Source organism: Neofelis nebulosa, chromosome 4, assembly GCF_028018385.1.
Source record: "Neofelis nebulosa isolate mNeoNeb1 chromosome 4, mNeoNeb1.pri, whole genome shotgun sequence".
NCBI classification, from domain to species: Eukaryota; Metazoa; Chordata; class Mammalia; order Carnivora; family Felidae; genus Neofelis; species Neofelis nebulosa.
The window spans coordinates 65,078,491-65,105,856 of NC_080785.1; the positions used below are offsets into that span (position 1 = coordinate 65,078,491).

The window sequence follows — 27,366 nt, forward strand, 5'->3', positions numbered from 1 at the left end:
AATGACATGGTCTTGCCTGCTGAAGGGTAATCCACAGACCAAGAGAACTCCTTTTTATTTTGTGCATCCTGAATAATAAGGGAGTTTCATTCCTCTTCAATGAAATGAAGATGAGCAACTACATTCAGAATTCTATTAGATTTATTCACAGCTGCATCGGTAACATCCCATTTACATAGTCATATATGCATAACACAGATATCCGTGTCCTTTTAGCTCAAACCAATGTTATGTATTCCCTTTCATTCTAGGAACCTTGATTATTCTCCTCTTTAAAGCATGGCTCAAAATTCAACCTACATGAAAACATTCTAAAATTGACTTTACTTATTCAACTGATTAATTTTTTTATTTAAATTTATGAGAAGTTTCAAAGAGACACAAAAATAGTAAGACTAAATATAATGAGCACTGCTAGTGTAGTCTTCACTCACTCCACTTCAGTAGTTTCTAACATGTTGCCATTCTTGGTCATCTGCCATTTCTCACGCACTTACAAAGATTTTGCTGGAATATTTTATAACAACTCCGAGATAAGATATAAATAATCCATAAATCATTTTTAACATAACAATAGTATTATTGTAACACTAAACAAAGTTAACAATAGTTTTTTAATATCATCTATATTAAGGCCATGTCTTATTTTTCCCCCATTGTCTCAAAAATGTTCAGTTTGTTCAAACCAGGGTTCATAAAGGTCTCCACCTTGCATTTGGTTGTTGAATCGCTTTTAATCTAACAGTTCTAGCTCCTTTTTCCAGAGCATTTATTTGTTGAAGAAACTCTTACTTACTTACCTTTCCATCACTCCCTCAGTATTGATGGGCTGAGCTTGCCTGGCCTAAGGCAGGCACGCAGATGTCTCTCAGGCTTTCAGCCTGCTGGAAGCAGCCTGTCCATGACACTTAAGTAAAAATTGCTGTGCTTCATATAAAGAAAATAAAATTATAAATAAAATGAATGGGTATAATCAACATAGAGTTAAATATAGAATTTTACCTTAAAATAATCATTTTTATATTTACTGAACTCACTGAGAAGCTTTCATGGTGAATTAGCATGGACTTTGGCCCATCTTTGCTAACAAGACCTCAGCCCAAAGGAGAACTTGCATAATCATTTTACACAAGATACACACCCCACACCTGTAAATTCAGATACAACTGTCTGGGTGTATGTAGCTTCCTGGTATGCTAGGAAACCATGTTTAATGTGATACATCCTTTTCTACAGTTAAAACCACCCTGGTTTCAGTATCTTAGAAATGAGCTTTAAGGTTTATAAAACTGAGAGACCAGATGGTTTCCTTTCCAAACACTTGTATTTTCCTCACCCTAATAGCAGGAAGTTCATTTCAGATTGTATTTCTGTGCTTGAATTGTTGTGTTTCCTCTAAGTAAGAATAGAAGCAAGTTGAGATGTATGATAAATTTTCAATATATTGTACAAATATTGCTGTTGCTACTTGTTTAGATAACATTACATGAGTAATTCATTCAAATTACACTGTCTAAAATCTCAGATAAGGGAAGCAGAATGCTGAATGGGTTTCTGAGAACAGATATGGAAATTTTACATTTTTTTTTCTTTTCAACTGATTGAAATACTTAAGGTATATGGGGAAAAGGACTTCAGATTTATCCAAATAGTGTAGATCTGCACAAAAACTAGTTTGTTTCTGGAGTTGTGTTGGTAATGGTTTTATTTGAGGGGTACTTTTTTGGTGATAATAGAGCAATTCTGAAATAAAATTTCTGGGAGAACCTTAGAAGGAGATGCTTAATGGAGAACCTAAGGGAATTTAGTTTCTCAAAAGATTTTTATTCAAGTCTTTGTTTCAGAGGGTCAAATTGGGTAAGAAGATAAAAGTCGTGTTATTTCAAAGAATCCAAATTTAGTTTTGTAATTTTCTTTTATCATAAACAGTGTGAACGTCTTTCCAGCTTAGAGTTCTGATATGGTCAAATCTCTTATGTTCCAAATTAATCATTCTTGAGATTCCTGCATATCCTGATAAGTAAAATGTCTACTATCGTCCTTTTTGTCAGTCCTTCCTCTTAAGCATCGTTGGAACAAACTGTCAGAGATTACTAAGCTTACAGCATTTAAGGAATCAACTCTGCATCCACGTGGCAGCAAACTACAAAGTCACATCATTAATATACCACTTCATGGGGACTCCTCCAGTGCAAATCCACAGATAACATTCTTCCAAACTATGTAGATGCTGTTTTGGTTCACTCCTTGTGCAAGTCTCCTTGAACTCCACTCCCTTAGTCTTTTGCTCATGCTAGGCCATTGTTTCCCAACCTTGGCACAGTACCAGGGTGATTGAGTACCAAAGCACTTTCAGTCTTAGCCCCAAATCTCAGCCAGACCCTTTCCTTGTGCCTTTACTACTCAAGCTAGTGGGTCTTAAATTTAAATATGCATAAGAAACATCTAAGCGACCTGGAGAAAAAAAAAATACATGTTCCTTGACCCCATACAAAGAAATTTCATTCAGCACCTCTGGGATGAATCTGAGAATCTTCAACTTTTATAGTATTCCGGGTGTTTCTGATGCACATGGAAATACATCACCTGCTAGAATGGCAGTCTTGATCCACTGCATATTTGAATCAAGGAGCTTTTAAAAAGATGCTCATGGGGCACCTGGGCGGCTCAATTGGTTAAGCATGTAACTTTGGCTCAGGTCATGATCTCACAGCTCGTAAGTCCAAGCCCCACATCGAGCTCTGTGCTGACAGTTCAGAAACTAGAGCCTGCTTCAGATTCTGTGTCTCCCTCTCTCTCTGCTCCTCCCCTGCCCTTCAAAAAAAAATAAACATTAACTTTTTTTAAAAAAGATAAAAAGATGCTCATGCCCAGGACCCTGTCCTCAACCAATTAATCAGAATGTTTGAGTTTGGGAAGGGCATGGACGTTTCTCAGAAGCTATCCAGGTGATTATAATCTTCAGCCTGACTTGAGAACTGCTGAGGCCAGTAGGATAAACACAGAGCACCAGACAACTCCTCGCCTCATTGGTGAGAGTCTCTTAGGGGCACTTGTTGCCTTCTCCTGTCACATAACTTTCATAACTGCCACTACTGTTTACTCTACCAAGTTTTCATGTATTTAAAGTTCAGGGACCCCTGTCCTCTTCATACAAATTGGCCCTTTCAGTGTTGTGCACATTACATGAAGAGGTATCTATGCTAAGAAATAGATGAGTGCTCACCTACTTTTGAACAATTATGTACATTTTCCTGCACCAGTTGTGACAACTTGTATTCACCTACGCAGAGAAAGTCTTCCCTTGCTAACCATTCTATCCTTGTAGACACACCATCACACTACTAGGTGTTAAGTTTCACAATACAGATTTGGAGAGTGTTGTCGAACCTGGGACGCTCTGTGCCCTAACTATAATTTAGGATCAAAATGTCAGGCTTATTTACCTTAGTTTCATGATGAATAGAGTCCTGAACAGGGCAGAGATCAAGTTCCAGCCTAATCCATAAACCCAAAAGGGCCACCAAATCAGTTTGACTGGGGCCATGTAAGCTAGTTCAAGGAGGTCACCTGTAGGACCATCTAAATGTTTTGTCTACTTCCTCAATAAATGAATAAAATATTTTTAAAACCAATGGGAGAAAATGACAGAGAAAGGGGACTTTAAAACATCACTTGCTCTTTTTCCTTAAGAACTTGATACCTTAAAGCTATTTTACAGCTATGTTCAATAAACAATAAAATATGATGTGATTTTAAAAATCCAGTAGGACAGTACCTTGGAGGAAATAATACATATGAATTAAAATTATTTGACCATTTTTAGGGCATATATGTAATTGTAGAAATGTCAGTTATGACTTGAGAGATTAAGATTGCCAAAAGTTTTTGTTTTATTTTTGAATCCGTGGTTGATATTCATGCATGTGAAAAACTTGTAGACTGAGGAGATGAGGGACTGGGACACTGCCCCCTCTCCCTATTAACCACTCCAGAGCCATCCCAGCAAACTTCCAGTGTCGTAAAAGTACATGATTTCCATGCAAATGCAGCTACAGGATGAGTTCCATAAGCATCCACTCCTCTCCCAAACCTTCCAATTTGCTGCCACTAAGACCCTTCTGTATAGAAATCCTAGAGAAACCAATGATATAAAAACAATTATTGGAGTTACATGGTGTCTCCCTGTACCTCTGTGAATAGCCTGTGTGTAACATAAACTATTATCAGAACCCATTTGTCTCTTAAATAATTAAGTTCTAAATATAAGGACTCGAAATCCTTAATAGCATCTAATAAAGACTGCTAAATGTCTGTGTGTGTGTGTGTGTGTGTGTGTGTGTGTGTGTGCACACACACACACATGCTTTTTTGTGTCACAGAAACCACTGAGGACTGTTATTTAAACAACAACAGCAACAATAACAACAAAAAACCTGAAGGATCAATTTAATGACTACTGCGATTATTAGAAACACCACTACCAGAATTAAAAGAGGATTCCTCTGACTGCATGAGGAAATGTCAGGTTAACTCTTAAATTGTAGGATAATTAAACATATTCAGACTTATTTTAAACAGCTTTATGCTTTTCCTTTAGCTATTACTTGTCGAAAGCAAGATGGAGGACAGGCTGGCATCCATGAATGCCTCTGGTATGCGGGACCCGTGCCAGCTCTCACCCAAGCCTGCCAGATCCCCTGCCAAGATGACTGTCAGTTTACCAGCTGGTCCAAGTTTTCCTCATGCAATGGAGACTGCGGTGCAGTTAGGACCAGAAAGCGTGCTATTGTTGGTAAGAATAATTGGGATGCAAAAGCCAACACATGTTAAGTTAGAAAATACATTAAAAGTTAGACCAAGAGAGTTCTGACAGTGTATTTGGAAAATGCGTGGCTGTGCCTTACTGCTGGAATACTGATACTTAATATGCCAGTGGATTCGTGTGTGTATTTTAATGTAAGTTGGCAGTTACAGACATGCTGTGTACTTTTAGTGGAAAGAAAAGGTAACCTTGAAAATTGAACTGTCTTCCTATACAATAGGGAGATTATTTTTTTGGTTTAAACGGTACTTTTGGTGGATTGCCTACAGATTGTGAAGTGCCTGGAGAACAAAAGGAAAGGTTGCCACTTCGTTTTCTTTACCCATTCTCACTGTCAGAGCCTGGTTATCTTTCTTATCCTAGAAGAGGAATATGACATTAATTCTGTATCTGAAAACTGCATCTTAAAAGGCAGTCACAATGACAAAAAGCAGTAATATAATGAGGAAGAACAGGAGCTATCATACTGAGCTAAACCTGGTGCATTCCAAAATACTGTCAGTGGCAAAAAGAAACCTGAAAATATTGGTGCCAGTAAACTGTTCAGAATTTAAAAGTTACAAAGTGCACCACCTGTCCTAATGAAGACTGTTGAAAACTACGTAAGATTCCTTACGAAAGTTAGAGATAAATGTATGTATGACATAGGCAATTATGTGTGATATAATTAAATAGTATTATGATATATGATGTGATATATGATGTGATATGTCATATTATATATGACATAATGTAATAAACATTTAATAGAAATGTGATTATGTTAAAATAATATGCCATTTCCCAAGCTCATATTTTTTTTTATTTTAAAAGGGAATTTGTTTAGATTCACATGCAAACCATTTCTAGTATTTTTATTCTGACACTAAATATCTTCACTGTGAATATTATTGAATATTATTTACTACAGTAATCACCAAGTATGCAAAAATGATTACTCTTCAGTAACAATGAAAGATGCAAGGTAATGACTAGAAAAGTAAATATCAAAATCTCATTTTCTGAATTGTAATCCTACATAACCATAGTATCTATTTGGAATTAACAAAAAAGCTGTGCAGTCCAGCGCAGTGACTCTCTCTCCGTTTCATATTTTGGCACCTAACGTAAAGGAGTGATTTATACAATTACCTTCACTGAAAGCACATGAGCATTTGAAAGGATTTTAATCAAAGAGTATAAAATTCAGCACAACAGTTAATGCCTTTTGTGAAATGGCTATTTTGAAATGAGAAAATAAGAAAAAATTTACTATGCAAAGCACTCAGGACTAATAACAGGCTACAGAGCAAGCACTGTGGAGTGAGAAAATAGCTTTCATTAATAGGCTACTGTTGAATATGGTTAAAAATGGAGAAAGGAGCTTTAGGGAAGGAGGAAAATTAGGGATGCTTGAAATTAATAATGATATTTTCCAACTTAAATTTCTTCACAGGAAAAAGTAAAAAGAAGGAAAAATGTAAAAATTCTCATTTGTACCCCCTGATTGAGACTCAGTATTGTCCTTGTGACAAGTATAATGCACAGCCTGTGGGGAACTGGTCAGACTGCATTTTACCAGAGGGGAAAGTGGAAGTGTTGCTGGGAATGAAAGCACAAGGAGATATCAAGGAATGTGGTCAAGGGTATCGTTACCAAGCAATGGCATGCTACGACCAAAATGGCAGGCTCGTGGAAACGTCCAGATGTAACAGTCATGGTAATCCAATTTTTCTTTGGTGTTACGTGTTTGCTGTCTGTCTTGGGGGGTGGAGGTAAAATGAACATGGATCAGAATGGAGGGACATAAAGGTTTACAGAAGTGTGCTGTAAATGGAACATTTGGGGGGCACCATGCTGTATGTATATTATTTACGTGTAACAGGACATTCAAAGGCATTTGTCTTGTTGTCCAGAAGTTGGCAACTAAATCCCCAAAGTTGGTGTCAAGGAAACCTTACAGTGCCAAAAACCTCTCTTGGTACTGATCACAAGTCCTTGAATAGGCCCAATGACCCACCACAAGTCTGTGTGTGGAAAAAGAGGGAGGAAGAGAGGAGATTTGAATTTATTCTGACAAAGTTATAAACTAGACAGGCTTCTAATAACCAAACTGGAGAAATTTACAGTATGCCTGAAATGTCATTCAGTGGCAGAAAAGAAAGACTGAAAGCCATAATTAGTGAAAACTCAAATTGCTGTTGTTTATTCCTCATTGTGTTGAAATTAGCCAAAAATTGGGGGGTTGGGGGGGTACAGAAAAGAAAAAGAAGAAAAGAAAATGCACCTACTCTTAATTAACTGTGCCCACTTTAGTTTTCTAAATCAAACACAGTGATAATACTTGAGTTGCCAAAGGTTGTGAAGAGTGGCCATCTTTGACCAGAGTATGTAGTAAATTCTTTGGTTCTAAGTCTTAATATAGTAGTCCTTGAGCAATATTTCTCCATTATTCCTTTATTTTAATACATCTGTCTTTTTATATTGGACTGAGACTAGTTTACAGTGGGTCAGCCTGAATCACAGATGCCATATATTTGCAAACACTGGACAATGATCCTCCCACCTTCTTCATGGAGGTGACCTGAGAAAGAGGAGTTGCTAGGAGATAGGGACAAGGCAGTTACCTTCCAACCCTGCTGAAATAGCTTCTATTAGAGCAGCACTCTTCCAGTTTTATTATATGGTTTAGAAAACAACATGATCTAATAGGACCATCTCCATTCCATCAAAGTATCATTGGTGACACATTTATTGGAATCTCTTAAACTTCTCCCCACAGAGAAGTTTCCAAAAACTGTTTCCTTTTATTTTCCATCTGGTCTGATAATTCCTCCTTCATTGACCAAAGTCTAGTGATAATTGGTCCAAAGACTCCATAACACTGAAGCCCTAGGCATAAGTATTTTTTAGGTTAATGTACTCAGGGTAATGCATCCCTAACCTTAATATATTCAATGTATTTAGAAAAACAACTGCAAAAGAAAAAAGAATTTATTATTTATAATAGGTACACTTTGAGATACATGTGTAAGAGTGACTGAATATTTTATTCTCTGTATCAGTAACATAGGTACTATAAATTAGATACCAGGAAAAATGTAAATGCACTGGCCATTCTGAGATGATATGATAATGTAAAAGATCATAATTAGTCATTAAAATGTAAAATTGAAGGCAACTTTTAAAAATACATTTCTCCTGGAATGTAGCTTATAAGTGTTTGCTCACACTTTAAATTATCATGCCTAGTGAATCACCAAGATAATCATTTGTTTTTAACATAACCTTTGAGTTTTCAGAATGACTTTTGTATATTCTCACTTTTATCCAGATCTGTTAATTAGATGCAGGAGAATGTCAGTAAGCCAGTTAACAGTTGACCTAATTTTTAGAAAAAAAACCTTATGAATTCATATCTTATGAATCTCACAGAAATGATCACTTAAAAAAGTAAAAGTACAAAAATAATAGAAATTGTCCAAAGGCAATAGACTTCCTACCTTAGCATCGTTGTCAATTCAAAGCATGAAGAATGTAGTACTGTATTCTAGAAGGAAAGCACATATAGGAAAAAGATTCCAGACAACACTGAACTTCATGGGGATTGTGGGAGAATCTAAGACCCTTAACTAAGTAAAAGGCTCCAGTTTAGCTCCTTGTGTCCGTCCAACATCATGTCTTTCTCATTAAACCTGATCTGTGATAGATGTCCGGTGGGATACTTTAGTATTTACCAATATATTTACTCAAAGTGAAGTCCAGGGAAATTGAATCTCTGTCGCCTGATTTCTTTGCAAATTACTACTTTGCTTCTGTATGTTCTATCAGTTCTGATGGTGTTGGTGGAATACTCTAACTTTGGTGTTCTTTTTGAGGCACACTCTAAATTAGTCTCTATGACCACTGCCTTCTCTCAGCTAAACTGGCTTTCTAGATGGATGGTAGAAAAATGGCTTTCGAGAAAAAGTCTCTTTCTGCCTTCAGTTTAAACATAGAATTGACCCCCACATGTATGCAGTGCAAAGACACTAATCTCCTGTTCAATAGTGGCCTGGGGGCATTTCTGTTTTATCTGTGCTGTCCATCTGTGGAGCACGTTATCAGTTATACTGATAAAACAGTTTGACTTTCCCCAGTTTAATTATATTATTGTAGGCCATTTCCCATGTGGTCACCATTTTTTAATGTCTTAATAACCTTAAGGCACAGTTCTTTTATGTCTGGAAGTCTTTGCAGTAGCAAACTTTGTACTGAAAAATGATAGACCTGTTATACCAGGCTTGGGTTCTTGGACCCAGCGACGGTAGAAACAAGGCTGGACCCAAAATTTAAAGGCACAGGCATGGATTTATTGGGGCAGCAGCTGCAGCCAAAGGGGAGACACAATCTCTGCAGGTGTCAGGCATGCAAAGGTCTCAGAACAACAGCCAGGGAAAGTTTTAAAGGAGTTGAGGTGGGAAAGCAGTAATATGCTTAACCATGTAGGGGCCACGAATCCCAGGAAAGCAGACACGCAGGTGCAGTTGACAAAACTTGCTTCTTTGTACGTTGTGTGTTTCATTTGCAAGTTAAGTCTCCACCTCTGGGCAAGTTTTTTCACATTAAGAAGAGTGGAAAAGCTGAAAGAAGGTAGAATTTGGGGGCTATTCCATCTCAGGTGGGTTTAAACCAATCTGGGCTTTCTTCTTGGTCCCTGCTTGCTCTGCAGGGAAAACTGTCACATGCCGCAGGGAGTGTCCCAGGTGCATATGGGCTTGTTCCCAAGGTCCCTGACTGTCTCATAACCATATTCAAAAATCAGATCTTAGTGTATACCTTGGGAGTCACATAAATGTTAACCCATCTGATACATGCTATGAGATATAATTCCTAGTGATATATCAATATGTTTGAGGGCATTTGTCCTAAGAGCATGATATGAAATACGTATATTTATTTTTTGTGTGAAATCTTAGATGGTGTCAATGTAGCAACAGATTTTTTTTAATTTATTTATTTTAATAGAGAAAGGGAAAGAGCAGAGACCACACATGCACGTGGGAGGGGAAGAGAGAAAGGGAGAGAGAATCCCAAATAAGCTCAGCATTGTCAGCGCAGAGCCTAATGTGGGGCTCAAACTCACAAACCATGAGATCATGACCTGAGCTGAAATCAAGAGTCAGACACTTAATCGACTGAGCATCCAGGCGCCCTGAGATTTTAAATCATTCAAAAACCAAATCATACATTTTCTATTCACTGCCAGAACACTCTTGATAATTTTAATTGATCAGGGGCGGGGGGCGGTGCCCGGGTGGCTCAGTCTTGGTTAAGCGTCTGCCTTCAGCTCAGGTCATGATTTCGCGGTTTGTGGATTGAAGCCCTGTATCAGGTTCTCTCTGTTGTCCACAGGGATCCTGCTTGGGATCCTCTGTACCCCTCTCTCTCTGCCGCTCTCCCGCTCCCTCTCTCTCTTCTTCCTCTCTTTCTCTCTCTCCCTCTCTGCCTCTCTCTCTCTCAAAAATAAATCAATAAAAATTTTAAAAAATATCTTAACTGATTGGTTCATTAGAAATTTGAGTGACTACATAGTACCAGGCACTTCTCAAGTTAATCACTTAAAGTTTCACAGAACAAGAGTTAGAATTTCTGGAACTTTTAAACATCATTATATTACTTAGTCTTAATATTTTAAAGAACCTTAAAGATAAACTAACTTATGTAAAATGCATGTATGCATGACTTCCATTTATATGTAAATGATAGAGTTTTATCATGGGCCCCTCAACCATACTCCTCTTTCCCCAACCCCCTTATCCTGTTCTACATTTTGTATTTCTAAAGTGTGTATCATTGTATAACCATATCATATAATTTACTTCTTGTGTTTATTTATGTTGTATCTCCTGAACAAGAATGGAGATTGATGAGGGTATCATAGACTGTTTTATTCACTGATGTGTCCCAACCCCCTGGAACAGTAAGGGCTCAATATTTGTAGAGTGGATGAATGAGTGAACTAGAGAGAATTTTTGCAGTTGTAGCTGATCCACAGTCAGGCTTCAGTTGTTTCTTTTTTCCGGACAGTATTCTTCCCTCTGTGTCACATTTCTGGGAAATAATCAAACAGATTTTTGAGAATAGCTAAGATCTTTAGAATAAGAGTGATACATGCCACAAGCTGTCTATGTGGTATTCATCAAATATTTGTGCTTCTATCTACCTACTAAATAAGAGAAGAAATAATAATCACATACCTATTCTACTGAATTAGCCCTGTGATATCAATATTAAAATCTCTTTATTTCCATTCGAAGCTTATCAAGAGTTGCCTGATTTGTACAACACTAGATTTGGACAACACCTTCACCTCCTGGTTTATATTAGTAATTGTAGCAACTTACCCAACCCTTGTTTACAACTTTAATTGGTAGTGGGGGATGTTTATTGAACTCTCTTTGTTTCTAAAACTCATATTTTTCCTTGAAAAGTAGAAACAGCATTTCTATTTGAGTTATGTGGAAGGGATACTTTGAAGGTGAATTGGATAAAATATTAAAATGCCAGGTGTTCAAATCTTGAGCTCTAAGAGCTACATAATTCCTTCCAGACACTTCGCTTCAGTCTTCACCTTCAGAAAGTTTATCTTTGCTATATCTCATAGGCAGTTTAAGCCATAGTGTACTACCAACACATATTCTAAAACTCAATTACATTTGTGATGTTTTATCATCTCTTAATATCAAGTTAACAGAAAGGCACATCTGATCTGATTGTTCTTTCTCAGCCCAGGACATTTAATATATGTTGCTCTCCTATTGCGTAAGAGTAATATATTGCTATAAATACCTATCAAATACTTGATAACATGTAGAAACTATGAAGAAACTTAACAATAAGCTGTTAGGTTAAATTACCTTATCACCAAATGTTTTCCTAAAGCTCCAGATAGCAACTGTTTTAGGCTTTGTGGACCAAAATGTCTCTGACACAAGTATCCAACTCTGCAGTTACAGCATGAAAGCAGCCATAGACAGTATGTGAGTGAGTGCCATGAGTGCATGGCATCACTCTGTTCCAGTAAAACTTTATGTACAAAAACAGGCTGTCAGGGGCACCTGGGTGGCTTGGTCGGTTAAGCGTCCGACTTCGGCTCAGGTCATGATCTCACGGTCCGTGAGTTCGAGCCCCCCGTCGGGCTCTGTGCTGACAGCTCAGAGCCTGGAGCCTGTTTCAGATTCTATGTCTCCCTCTCTCTCTGCCCCTCCCCTGTTCATGCTCTGTCTCTTTCTGTCTCAAAAATAAATAAACGTTAAAAAAAATTAAATTCAAAAACAGGCTGTCAGCCTGGGCTGTCATTTGCCAACTGGCATCTAATCCTTTGCTGCTCAAAATGTGGTCTACAGACCAGCAGTGTAGACCTCACAGGGAAACCATTGGAAATGCAGAAATTCAACCCACATTACAGACCTACTGAGTCAGAATCTGCATTTTGACAGGATCCCAGGGAGCTCTACTACACATTTTTTTTAATTTACCATCTTTTATTTCACTTTTTTATTTTTTAAAAAAGTAAGCTCTACACCCATCTTAGGACATAAATTCACAACCCCAGCATCAAGAGTATCATGCTCTACCAACTGAGCCAGCCAGGTGCCTTACACGTTTCAGGTTCAAGGATTACTTTACTGGATCATGCAGACCCTTCCAGGGTTTGGTAGCAATGTGAGCCTAAATCTTTGTAAGATTCTTTGCATTGAGCAAAACAACCCACACCTCCCATGTGATAGTTCACTTGATTACCAGTTGTGGGGAAGAGAACATTAGGAGATTTATCTATCTATCTATCTATCTGTCAATTTATAAGGATGGGTCTTCATAAAGTGAATGTCTACTTAGGTATGATTTTGAAAACCAAATGAGTCTATAGGACCCTCTGTGGAACACATATTGGCAATTTGATCATTGCCAGTACTCAATGTACAAATAAATTTTAGTTTAAGAGCATGTACTTCTAAGACATTGTGTGGAACTCAGGGTATATCTGATAAAAAATGATAATGAATATGGGGAAAGTAGATTCTGAGGATAACCTATATAAGCAGTCAACCATAATATAACTAGAATGGATTACTTTTGCAATGGAATTCTATTAGAACATTATGTAAGTTCAAAATTAGAGGTTAATTTTAAAGAAACAAAATTTAATGAGAATTTTTTTCTTATCATGGTGGATGATTTGAAGAAGAGCATGTTTAATTAAACCAGGCATAAAAGGCAATAAATAGGGTCCTTTAAACAAGCTGAAATGGAGTGCTAAGTTCTCTGAAAAGCTTTCTTCGTTGGTCGTATTTATTTAGTGTCTAATTTATATCGGAATTCTTTCATTTGACCGTACAGGTACTGCTAGTATTACGTTCACAGTTATCATTCTCAATGGAGATCTTTTTCGTTTTAAATGTAAAAGAGAGGCAGGGTTTGAGGGACAGACTTTTCCTGAGGTAATAGTTGCAAGTTTGAAAGAGCCAGGGGAAGAAGGAAAGGGCTACTGTGGATACTGAGTACAAAAATAAAGTGATTGCCTAGAGTCAAATTTTTTTTTTTTAAATTTTTTTTTTTTCAACGTTTTTTATTTATTTTTGGACAGAGAGAGACAGAGCATGAACGGGGGAGGGGCAGAGAGAGAGGGAGACACAGAATCGGAAACAGGCTCCAGGCTCGGAGCCATCAGCCCAGAGCCTGACGCGGGGCTCGAACTCACGGACCGCGAGATCGTGACCTGGCTGAAGTCGGACGCTTAACCGACTGCGCCACCCAGGCGCCCCTGCCTAGAGTCAAATTTAAATAAGGTGTGGATACCAGCGTCCTTCTCCACCAGGCTCCCTGAAGGAGGACTGTGGAAGTGTTGAAGGAGAGAGTTTCATTGGAAAATTTCCTGCAGCTACCATTCATGTCATGTGTGACAGAAAAACATCTGGTGTTATTTAGTTCTCTGGGCTCCATGTCCCAGAGACCTCAACTCATCTATTACCTCATAACATGGTTTTCAAACTGGGCTCCATGGAGTCCCTCAGGCCATGCTGTCAAACATCGCCTCCAATAAATTCCATACACTTATTGGGCTTTCTTTTCAGCATTTAGGAAAGAAAATGCTCTGCTTAAAATAAATTTAACTGCCAAAAATAGTTCATTATTTGCAATACTTTTAAAAAAGGAATTTTGATCTTTGCCTTAATCAACAACTTCTGCCATTGTATTTTACTCCACACCCTTTCTCTAGGCCTCTGACCCCTTGTTCTCCTAATGCATTAGAGAAGTCATAACATTTGTCTTCAACAAATGATTAAAGTGGTAATCTTGCCAATATCTGTGGCAGTTTTATTGATTTAACTGTAGAGCTGTTCATTCCTTATGTTATAAGGTTTCATAATTCATAAAGATACTGAATGACCTGTGTGAATCCACATAAAGATTCTTGTTGTTTTAGTAAAGCCCTACAAATCCAAAATAGTTTTAAAGTTCCGTATCCCATTAATTGAGTTTAGTCTCATTCCTACGATGTGGGTCTTTTACGACTTGAAAGCATCATAAAAATAGTCATATAGTGAACAAGGTTTATGCACAAGGAATTTTTCATAAGTTCATAAGATATATATATATATATATATATACACACACATACACACACACACACATATACACACACACAATACACATAAGCCCTGTCTGTGGGCTCAGAAAACTACCTGAAAACACATGAAAACATTTATGGGCATTTTAAATTTAAATTTTGAAGAAAAATCTTTACTTGCAGTTACTCTTCCTATTTATCGCATTTCTTCATAGTTGCCCTGAAATCCAATTTAGCTCTTACAAGAAATTTTAGTTAATTTGGATAAAAACAAAGTTGATTCTTCTTATGGTCTTTTTAAAGTGCCATAAAAAAGCCCTTAAAATATTTATACACATAACAGTTTCTCCTCCCTTTGCCATAAGCTTGACCTTTTAAGCTTTAAAACTTTAAAGTAAATATAAGTTAAGAAAAAACAATTTTTTTAAATTCAGGAGATTTGATTTTTTTTTTTGTTTATTCACTTTTGCTTTTTTTTCTGTATCTGGAAATGGACCTGGAATGTCCTACTTTTTACATATGAAAACTCGATACAGCTCAAAACATGAATCCAAGTTTAATGCATTATAATTATAACCTATCTGAATTATCTATCTCTTACTGGTTCAGTGAGATGCTATAGAAGAAAGTCAGTATAGAAATGCAGTATCTGTGGCTTTCTCCTAGAGATTCACAGTTCATATCAGCAAAAAAGGAAAACCCAGGGTAAAGAGAACTGTTTAATTTAAATGCAGCAATTTTCCAACTTGAGCACTGAAATGTTTTTTTGTTAAAATTCTGTTTAACACTTATTAGAATCCAACAAACTAATGTTTAAAAGATCATCCTTTGGAACTACTTCTCTGGCAGTATATAGTTTTCATTTGTTGAAAGAAAAATGCCCTGCATTGAATCACATTAAAAATAAATCATCTAATAAGTTTCAGAGTTAATTTATTTCTCATTACTTCATGATCTCAACACTTCATCAAATATGTTTATGTCACTGACAAAGCCTTACTCCAAAAGTGAGCTTTTTAATACTTATCTCTCACTTTTAATACAGTATTAGTTAGGGGCGCCTGGGTGGCGCAGTCGGTTAAGCGTCCGACTTCAGCCAGGTCACGATCTCGCGGTCCGTGAGTTCAAGCCCCGCGTCAGGCTCTGGGCTGATGGCTCGGAGCCTGGAGCCTGTTTCCGATTCTGTGTCTCCCTCTCTCTCTGCCCCTCCCCCGTTCATGCTCTGTCTCTCTCTGTCCCAAAAATAAATAAAAAAACGTTGAAAAAAAAAATTAAAAAAAAAAAAAAATACAGTATTAGTTAAAATTATAAATGTTAAATCTGTGGAGAAGGTCCATAAATGCTTTAATGCATATAATTATTCCCAAGGCTTTTATTTTGGTTGAATAAGTAAACTACAGGTACAGGTTCTTATATAAATAAGTTTATTTACTTTTTAAATAGAATGTATGTCTGAAAGTACAATGAAATTCTGGCACCAACTACTTGGAGTTAGGCCCAACTCCTCCAGTTAAACGCTTAGTCCTTCACAAGACTGCTCTCATTTCAGACATCAGCTGCAAGTTCAGGGGTCCCCAGTTACTACTGATAAGCTGGCTACCATTTTGGAGGTTCCTACAACCCCCCAGGTTCCACTGGAACAGCTCAGAGAATTTAGGGAAAGCACTATATAGTTGACCTTTGAACAACATGAGTTTAACTGTGTGGGTCCACTTATACATGGATTTGTTTCAATAAATATAGTATAGTACTGTAAGCATATTTTTCGTCCTTATGATTTTCTTAGAATTTTCCTTTGTTTAGCTTACTTTATTGTAAGAATATACAATATAATATACACAGGGTACAAAATGTGTGTTAATCAACTCTTTATGTTATCTGTAAGACTTCTAGTCAACAGTAGGCTATTAGTAGTTAAGTTTTGGGGGAGTCAACATTATACAAGTATTTTCAACTGCACTGGGAGTCACCATCCCTACCTCCCATGCTGTTCAGGGTCAACTGGACTTACAAGATAGAGTTTTATTATAGCAAAATGATATAAATCAGAAGTAGCCAAAATAAGAGACACATAGGCAAGCTCTGGGAGGGTCCCAGTCATAAGGCTTCCATGTTCTCTCCCCAAGAAGCCAGGAGGCATCACCCTGTCTACACATCAGTGTGTACTTATCTGCCAGAAAGCTCACGTGAGCTTTGTACCCAGAGTTTTTATTGGGGCTTTATAATGTAGGCATGATTAATCAATTCTTTGGCACATGGTTAAGCTCAATCTACCCACCAAGAGATTGGGTGGATATCATGTGGCTTAAAACCCTGACTCCCTAAATTGGTTTTGTCTTTGTGGTGTAACCAGCACCACGTCCTGAGTCATCTCTTTAACATAAACTCACCTATAGTCCAAGAAGCCACCATGAATAAGAAAGATTCAGAAAATGTCAGGACTTGAAGGCTACCTCCCAGGAATCAAAGACAAAGAACAGCCACATCCCTTATTATACAGCAGAAGGCTTTAGAGTTGGCAATAAGAAATGGTCTTGATAAAAAACTTGTGTGTAGCTGTACCTAAATGAATCTGAATGTGCCTAGTCATTGGGTAACTCCCAGTATCAGAATAAAAACAGCAACAGAACCCCACAACTATTAACACTGATGTTGAAACTTCCTGAGAAAATCTATAAGCACCTAGCAGATATGAAGACATAGGCCTTCATATGTATATAAGTAAATACAAATAAAATTAAAGGAGCATTTCACTGTAGTTATATAAATTTTCCTGAACACTTCATCATGAAAATTTTAATTACCCAATGTAGATTTATAACTTTACATCTACTGGATGTATGAGCTTGAATGGAACATTTGATTAGGGGAGTTTGGCTATAGATAATAATTTGGTTTTTCCATGTTACTGAGTTATCAGTCCTCAATCTATAATTGCAAAAGAATGTTATTTGAGAACTTTTCAATGATTTTTTCAATATTTTTAAACCCACGAGGATAATAAAGTTCTAGCTAATTTTTTCTCATTCCTAACTGCAATCATGTACATATAATATACATTAAAGTAGCAGAGATTTTTGAGGTTGCTTTTGAGATTGATTCAGAAGTTTTAGTTAGAGTGCCAGAGTTGCTCATTCACACAACTTTAAATCAAAACCAACCAATATCTTCCATGTGCTTTTAAAGGGAATTCTTTATCAGCAGTACACCTTTCAGCAACACAATATAGTAATTGTGAAGGTTGTTGAAAGCTATTTTATCTGCTCATTCATAATTCAAATGAAAGAGGTGATGGGATATATCTCAAAGGCAATATGTCCTACAGCTGCCACTTTAAGTCTGCTGGTGTTTTGTATTTATTTCAGTCTGAAAGAGCAATCAGAACAGATATAGGATACAAAAAATATGATCAAAAGTCAGGAGTTTGATTTTCCATGCGTCAAATGCAGTGTTGAAGTGCTGAAAGTTTTAATACCATAATTGTGAAGTCATTTATTTTATTCTAGCATTCCTCAGAAGGCATAAATTGCTACAAGATGCTATCAGTTTATTTAGTCTTAAAATGCATCAAATGTTTCTGTCTTTCCATCCCCTATGATTGTTTGGTGTTAATTGCCCTCAAAAATGATCTTAGCGGAGAAGGCAAGGGAATGCTTATCTAGCAATTTACTAGTAGCATTAAGGATTTTAATTGTGCTAGATAAACATGACAGGCAATTATTGAGTGTTGTTTCAGACTAGAAAATAAAAATGGAATGCTAGGCATTATAGTCTTTTGCAGTTTTCTCTTTATGTCAATGCCTAATTTATATCTGTTAACAATTTAATAGGTTGAATTTTGAGAGATGTTTTCTAGAATATGCTATTGGAAGATCAGACATAAAAGTTTTATATCTGCTTACTTCATAATACAATGTGAATCAGTCAGAAGTCATACATGTTAAGTATTACTAATGCCATAATACTTCAACAGATAAAATGGAAAGAAAGAATTTCCATTTATCTGTTACTTTGTGAAGTAGTGACATGAACAATCACGTGATTCTCTTTTCAACTCTGAGTACTAAATAACAAAAGGTTAAAAGTTTACTTTTGTAGTCATTTTGAAGGTGGGGAAGTGCAAGTCTTCTCGAAATATTTCAATAATTTATTACCTTTATAACAAGAGATAAAGAAGGGTACTATATCATAATAAAGGGGACAGTCTGAGAATCATATCTAACAATCATAAATATTTATGCCCCTGACATGATAGCACCCAAATATGTAAAACAACTACAAACATAAAGTAACTCATTGATAATAATACACTGATAGTAGCACACTTTACCATCCCATTACATCAATGGACATATCATCTAAACATAAACAGGAAGACAATGGCTTCGAATGACACACTGGACCACAGTGTGAACTTAACAGATGTATTCAGAAAATTCCATCTAAAACAGCAGAATACACATTCTTTTCAAGTTCACATAGGTCATTCTCTAGAACAGATCAGATATCTGTATATACTAATATACAGATATACTAATATCTGATTAGTTTACAAAGCAAGCCTTAACAAATACAAAAAGATTGATGTCATACCATGCACGTTTTCTGACCACAGCACCGTTTTCTGACCACAGCACCTTCTACCTACCGTGAGTGGGTAGAAGTCCACCCAATAAAAAAAAATCTGAAATGCCACAAATATATGGAGGTTAAACAATGTTCTACTAAACAATGAATGGGTCAACCAGGAAATCAAAGAAGAAATTTTAAAAAATACAAGTGAACAAATGAAAATGAAAACACAATGGTCCAAATCCTTTGGGATGCAGCAAAAGTGGTCCTAACAGGGAAGTATATAGCAGTACAGACCTACCTTAAGAAGCAAGAAAAATCTCAAATAAACAACCTAACCTTATACTTAAAAGGGTTAGAAAAAGAACAAACACAAAGCCTACACCAAGCAGAAGGAAGGAAATAATAAATATTAGAGTAGAAATACATGATAAAAATAACAACAATAACAACAAAACAATAGAACAGATTAATGAAACTAGGAGTGGTTCTTTGAAAAAACTTACTAAAATTGATACACCTGTATCAAAAAGGAAAGACTTATCAAAAAGAGAAAGTACCCAAGTCAATAAAATCACAAATGAGAGAAGATAACTAACAATGCCACAGAAATACAAATAATTATACAAAATATTATGAAAAATTATATGCCAACGGATTGGACAACCTTGAATAAATGGATACATTCCTAGAAATATATGAACAACCAAAACGAAAACAGGGAGAAATAGAAAACTTGAACATACCAATAACCAGCCAAATAATTGAATCAGTAACCAAAAAAACTCCCAATAAACAAAGTCCAGGAGCATGGACTCACAGGCAAATTCTTCCAGACATTTAAAGAAGAGTTGATACCTATTCTTTTCAAACTATTCCCAAAAACAGAAAAGGAAGGAAAACTTCCAGACTCCTTCTTTGAGGTCAACATTACCCTGATACCAAAACCAGATAAAGACTCCACTAAAAAAGAGAACAGTAAGCCAATATCCCTGATAAACAGGGATGCAGAAATTCTCAATACCAGACCAGTAAGCCAAATTCAACACTCAGCATTATATACTACATTAGTAAAAGAAAGGATAAAAGCCATATGATTCTCTCGATAGATGCAGAAAAAGCATTTGACAAAGAACAGCATCCATTCATGATAAAAACTCTCAACAAAGTTGGGATACAGGGAACATAACATAATAAAGGCCATCTATGAAAAACCCACAGGTAAATCATCCTAAATGGGGAAAAACTGAGAGCTTTTTCTCTACAGTCAGGAACACTGGGGATGTCCACTCTCATCACTGTTACTTAACATACTACTGGAAATCTTAACCATAGCAATCAGACAACAAAAATAAATAAAAAGCATCCAAATCAGTAAGGAAGACATAAAATTTACACTATTTGTAGATGACATGGCACTCTATATAGAAAACCAGAAAGACTCCACCAAAAATTACTAGAACTGATACAAGAAGTCAGTAAAGTCGCAGGATACAAAATTAATGTACAGAAATCTGTTGCATTTCTATACACCAATAATGAAGCAGAAGAGAGAAAAATTAAGGAATCATTCCCATTTACAAGTGCACCAAAAACAACATGATACCTAGGAATAAACCTAACCAAAGAAGTTAAAGACCTATACTCTGAAAAATATAAAACACCAATGAAAGGAATTCATGAGGACACAAAGCAGTGAAAAAACTGTCCATGCTCATGGATTGGAGGAACAAATATTATTAAAATGTCTATACTACCCAAAGCAATCTACTCATTCAATGAAATCCCTATCAAAATAGCATCAACATTTTTCACAGAGCTAGAACAAACAATCCTAAAACTTGTATGGAACCACAATAGACCCTGAATAGCCAAAGCAATCTTGAAAATCAAATCTGGAGGCATCACAAAACCAGATTTCAAGTTATATTACACAACTTTAGTGATCAAAGCAGTATGGTACTGGTACAAAAACAGACACATAAATCAATGGAACAGAAAAGAAAACCCAGAAATGAACCTACAACTATATGGTCAATTAATCTTCAACAAAGCAGGAAAGAATATCCAATGGGAAAAAGTCTTTTCTTTTTTATTTTTTTTATTATTTTTTTTAATGTTTATTTTTGAGACAGAGACAGAGCATGAACAGGGGAGGGGCAGAGAGAGAGGGAGTCACAGAATCTGAAACGGGCTCCAGGCTCTGAGCTGTCAGCACAGAGCCCAATGCGGGGCTCGAACTCAGGGACCGTGAGATCATGACCTGAGCCAAAGTCGGACGCTTAACCGACTGAGCCACCCAGGCGCCCCAAGACAGTCTTTTCAACAAATGGCATTGGGAAAACTGGACCATTTTCTTATACCATACACAAAAATAAATTCAAAGTGGATTAAAAACATAAATGTGAGACATACAACCATAAAAATCTTCAAGGAAAACATAGGCAGCTATTTCTTTGATATCAGCCATAGCAACTTTATGGATATGTCTCCTGAGACAAGGGAAACAAAAGCAAAAATAAACTATTGGAACTACACCAAAATAAAAAGCTTCTGTACAGTGAAGGAGACAATCAACAATTCTAAAAGGCAACCTGTGGAATGAGAGAAGATATTTGCAAATGGCATATCTGATAAAGGGTTAGTATCCAAAATCTATAAAAACTTATCAAACTCAACACCTAAAAAATGAATAATCCAGTTAAAAATGGACAGGAGATGTGAATAGACATTTTTCCAAAGAAGACATACAGATGACCAACAGACACATGAGAAGATGCTCAACATCACTGATCATCAGGGAAATACAGATCAAAACAATAATAAGATATTACCTCACACCTGTCAGAATGGCTAAAATCAACAACACAACAAACCAACAAGTATTGGTGAGGATATGGAGAAAAAAAGGAATCTTTCCGCCTTGTTGGTGGGAATGCAAACTGGTGCAGCCACTCTGGAAAACAGTATGGAGGTTCCTCAAAAAAGTGAAAAATAGAACTGTAAAATCCAGCAGTTGCATTACTATGTGTTTACACAAGGAATACAAAAATACAAATTCACAGGGATACATGCACCCCAATGTTTATAGCAACATTATTTACAATAGCCAAATTATGAATGAGTATAGGGGGAAAAAAGAGAGGCAAACCAAGAAGCAGACCCTTACCTATAGAGAACAAAATGATGGTTACCAGTAGGGAGATAGGTTAAATTGCTGGTGGGGATTAAGGAGGGCACTTGTTGTGTTGAGCACTGGGTATTGTATGGAAGTGTTGAATCACTGTATTTTATACCTGAATCAATATTAGATTGTATGTTAATTAACTGAAACTTAAATAAAAACTTTAAAAAGTATAAAATAATTTATTACCTTTGAAATACTAGCATGCTTTGCCAAAGCTATTGATAACATTTGGAAATATTTGGTATTTTAAAAAATTGTGCTTTTACAAGCATTAAACAATTTGGTCACAGAATATCATTGATTTGGAAATGACTTTAGGCATTTCTACAGTTTGATTTTATTTCATAAACTATTACTTTGAAATATAAAATGAATTATTACTGGCCCTTTTGAGAGTTCCATTTTTAAGCATCTCCTACTGGTTTAGATAAATTTAATTTCTAAGCTATGCTATATGAAAGGCAGAATGAGATTTAAAATTTGTTTCAGTTCAAAATAGTGAGATGGGCTTGTTTCCCTACCTCAAACCATAATCAAAGTCAAAGATTTAAGTAGACACTGCAATCTATTTGAAGAATAGTTACACTTTTCAAAATTTTGGTAAACACTGTCATAAGGTACTTTCATTTTTTATTAAACTTTTCTCTATATCATTATCAATAGTCCAGATGCCTTTTTCAGTATCAGAAGTACATTCAAAACTTAGCATTGGTGTCTTTTTTCTGTCTTTAGTGTTTCACAGCTGACAAAGCCCCAGCTGCCTCATCTGCCCTCTTGAAGGCTAGCTGAGCCTAATTCCTACAGTTTTGAAAATTCTTTCATTGCACCCTGCTCTTCATGCCAAATTTGTGATCCTATCTTTAAAAAGATTTTTTTTATTTTATTTTATTTTATTTTATTTTTTTAAGATTTTTTTTTATACTTTACTTACAATTAGGTGGTACCTTCTGATGCATCAAATTCTCTCCTAGGAATAGTCCCCCCAAAAATACATATGTTCACCAAAAGACATATTCTAGAAGGCTCATAGCAATATTGTTAACAATAACTTCACATTGAAAAATATCCATTCATGTCTTCTGCCTCAAAAAATTAAAGATAGAACTACCCTATGACCCAGCAATAGCCCTGCTAGGAATTTACCCAAGGGATACAGGAGTGCTGATGCACAGGGGCACATATACGCCAATGTTTATAGCAGCACTTTCAACAGTAGCCAAATTATGGAAAGAGCCTAAATGTCCATCAACTGACGAATAGATAAATAAGATGTAGTTTATATATACAATGGAATACTACTTGGCAATGAGAAAGAGTGAAATCTGGCCATTTGCAGCAATGTGGATGGAACTGGAGGGTATTATGCTAAGTGAAATAAGTCAGGTAGAGAAAGATACCATATGTTTTCATTCATATGTGGATCTTGAGAAACTTAACAGAAGACCATGGGGGAGGGGAAGGGGGGGGAAGTTAGAAGGAGAGAGGCAAACCATAAGAGACTCTTAAGGACTGAGAACAAAGTGAGGGTTGTTGGGGGTGGGGAAGAAGGGAAAGTGGGTGATGGGCATGGAGGAGGGCACTTGGGATGAGCACTGGGTGTTGTATGGAAACCAATTTGATAATAAATTATATTTTTAAAAAAATCCACTCACCATCATTAGAATGTACGAATAAGCCATAATATTATAAACACAATAGAATATTATATGTCAATTAAAACGAATAGCCTTATGGGGCGCCTGGATGGCTCAGTCGGTTGAGCTTCCGACTTTGGCTCAGGTCATGATCTCAGTCTGTGAGTTCAAGCCCTGCATCAGGCTCTGTGCTGACAGCTTAGAGCCTGGAGACTGCTTCAGAATCTGTGTCTCCCTCTCTCTCTGCCCCTCCCCCATTCATGCTCTGTCTCTCTCTGTCTCAAAAATAAATAAACATTAAAAAATAAATAAATAGCCTTCAACAACATGCAAAAATATGGATGAATCTCATGCCACATTATAGAATGAAAGAATGCTTGCACACATGGTTATTCACTGTATGACTCCATTTACGTAACATTTTTTAAAAGTACAATTCTGCATTGTGAGAAATTATGGTAGCTGCCATGTGAGAAGGGATAGTGATTGGAAGGGAGCACCAAAGAGGTTTCTGGATTCATGTGTGTGTTCAATGAACTTCGTACTTATGAAATTGTACAAAGATGCACATTTGTGTATGGAGACTAAGTTTAAAACAGCTAATGTGTAACTTTGGCAAAAATACAGGGACTGTATGTAGAAAGATATGTACAAATCTGCCTGTTGTCCAGATTCACCTGGTTCTGACTTGTCTTACAACAGCATTCCCTAATTTCAGTCCCACACACTCACACATTTATAAATGAGTACAAGGATGACTAGTGAAACTTAGATAAGCTCAATGGATTGTATCAGTCTCAGTATCTTGGTTGAAATTATACTATAGGTACTGTTGTAAGTAACTAGGAAAGGTAGACAAGGGACCTCTTGATATTATTTCTCATATTTCTTGCAATTGTATGTGAATCCACAATTACCTTGATAAAAGGATTTCAATAAAAAAGAATGGTGAGTAAACGCAAGAAAATACATTAAATTTCTAAAAGTGAGACCCTATCCCAACTGAACTGTATCATAATGTTGGGGATTCCTGGAAACCTGAAATTTTAGCATGTGTTCCACATAATTTGTGATAAAGCTAGGAAATACTGTGTAGTAACTGGCTAGCTTTTTAACACTGTCTCAATCCGGGACACTTTGGTTACAAGCTTCTAGATGAAATTTATCATACTGGTTTTTAGGTGGTCTTGTTTCGCTATAATGAAAGGTTCTCTTTTAAATCTACCTACAATAAAAAGAATGAAATACTTAGGAATAAATTTAACAAATGAAGTGTTAAGATGTGTACACTAAAAATTAGAAAACATCAGTGAAAGAAATGAAAGACCTAAATAAATGGAAAGAAATTCCATGTATCTGGATTATTAAGATGGCAATACTCCCAAATTGATCAAGCTATTCAGCATAATTCCCATCAAAAACTTAGCTGCCATTTTGGGTAAGACTTGACAAGCTGATTCTGAAATGCATATGGAAATACAAAGCACCCAAAAGCTGAAACTATCTTAAAAAATAAGATCAAAGTAGGAGGACTCACGCATTCTGACTTCAAAACTTCAAAACAAAGTTACAGTAATCAAGACAGTGTGGTATTGGCATAGAGATCAATAGAATGGCACTTAGAATTGAGATATAAACCCTTATATTGATGGTCAATTGATTTTCAACAAGGGTACCAAAATAATTCATTGTAGAAAAAATAGCCTTTTCAACAAATGGGCCTGGAATAACATGATAACCACATATAAAAGAATGAAGTTGGACCCCCCCACACACAGCTTTTCATAACATATACAAAAATTAAGTGAACCATATTCCTAAATATGAGAGCTAAAACTATAAAACTCTTAGAAGAAAACCTAGGTGTAAATCTTTATTACCTCAGATTAGGTAATAGTTTTCTAGATGTGACCTCAGAGCCCAACAACCAAAGAAAAAAATAGGTAAATTAGACTCATTGACATTTAAAATTTCGTTCTTCAAAGGACCCTAAAATTAAAAAGACAAGTTTTGACATTATAAAATGGTACACTTTTGGAAAACAGTTTGACAATTGCCTCAAAAAGTTAAATATAGAGTTACCATATGAGCCAGCATTCCACTTGTAGATATACATACACCCATGAGAATTAAAAACATGTTCAAACAGAAATTTATACACAAATGTTCATAGCATTATCCATAATGTACAAAATAGGAAAATAACTAAAATATCAATCAACTGATGAATGGATAAGCAAAATATATCTATACAGTGGATCATTATTCAGTCACAAAAAGGAATGACGTACTAACATATGCTATAACCTAGAGGAACCCTGAAAACACTATACTAAGTGAAATAAGCCAATCAGAAAGACCACATAATGTTTGATTTCATTTTATGAGATGTCCAGAATTGGTGCATTCTTAGGGATAGAAAATAGATGAGTGGTAGCCGGGGTGTCGAGGGAAAGGAAAATAGGAGATGGCTACTAACTGGTATAGGGTTTCTCTTCGTGGTGATGAAAATGTTCTAAAATTAGATAATCGTGACAGTTGTATGACCCACTGAATATATTAGAATCCAAAATGTGAGCTGACTTTTATGATATGTGAATTTTCTCCATAAAAAATTTATAAACCTACCTAGAGTTCCCTTGTACAAGTTGTTTATATTATTATCATTTTCAAAATCAAATCCTTGAAGTTGATGTAAAATGTTACAAGAACAATCCCTCTGCACATCAGAGTATTACACAGAACAGCCATGCATTTGACTCTCGACCAAGGGAAATTTTGCTTTTTCCACATTTTGGCCTGGAGAATACTAGTGATAAATTGATACTGTGAAATGCCAAGTTGGTAATAAGGGACTGTTCCAGGAAAATGCACCCATTTCTCAAATCACATCTGTAGATGATTAAGTTAATTGGCTGTGTGATTTGATGGAGCGAGTAATGGACTAGACCCCATCTCTTACTGTGTGCCCCCACACTTGTCAATTACCTTTCTGCATTTGTTAGAATATCTATCCAGTAGAAAATCAATACCTACCTGCCCGATACATTTATAAGATTTTTGAGACAATCAAATGAAAACAAGATGTAAAGTTGTTTTGAAATTGACAGCACTATAAAAATATGAGACATTATTTATTTAACATTCTTCACTCTCCTTCTCCGGATTTGATTTTCAAAGAAGGGAAAGCATAAGGTGCTAAGTTAAATGCTCCCTTTCAGATATTGATTGAGAGGCTCTGGCTTTCTTCTTGAGGAAGAACATTGCATGGACTCAAACACTTGAACTTGCATGACATTAACAGAGAGCATTTTATAGAAAACTGTTATAATTTTTTTAATGTATCATTCTGACAGCATGAGAATGATATAGCAGCAGACAGGTTATTGTCAATTAAACACGAGCTGTCAGAAAGTCAGAAATGTTGAGGTATGGTGAGCATGAATCCTAAGCAGATCATATGGCAGCTGCTCAGCTGTTATTTTAACAGAGTCTCTGTACGTGTGTGTCATTTTCCTGCAGAATTTAATTTGAGTCCCTAACGATGGAGACATCT

At 36.1% G+C, this 27,366-nt stretch overlaps 1 protein-coding gene across 3 annotated transcripts in view; it reads left to right on the forward strand.

Moving 5' to 3' along the window:
• The window catches only part of THSD7A (thrombospondin type 1 domain containing 7A), a 446,765-nt gene that overhangs the window by 377,932 nt on the left and 41,467 nt on the right, over positions 1 to 27,366 (forward strand). For all 3 annotated transcript variants that reach the window (XM_058724979.1, XM_058724982.1, XM_058724980.1), the window contains 2 exons: positions 4,601 to 4,795; positions 6,261 to 6,524. In XM_058724979.1, coding sequence (XP_058580962.1) covers positions 4,601 to 4,795; positions 6,261 to 6,524 — 459 coding nt within the window. The remainder of the gene's footprint in view (positions 1 to 4,600; positions 4,796 to 6,260; positions 6,525 to 27,366) is intronic.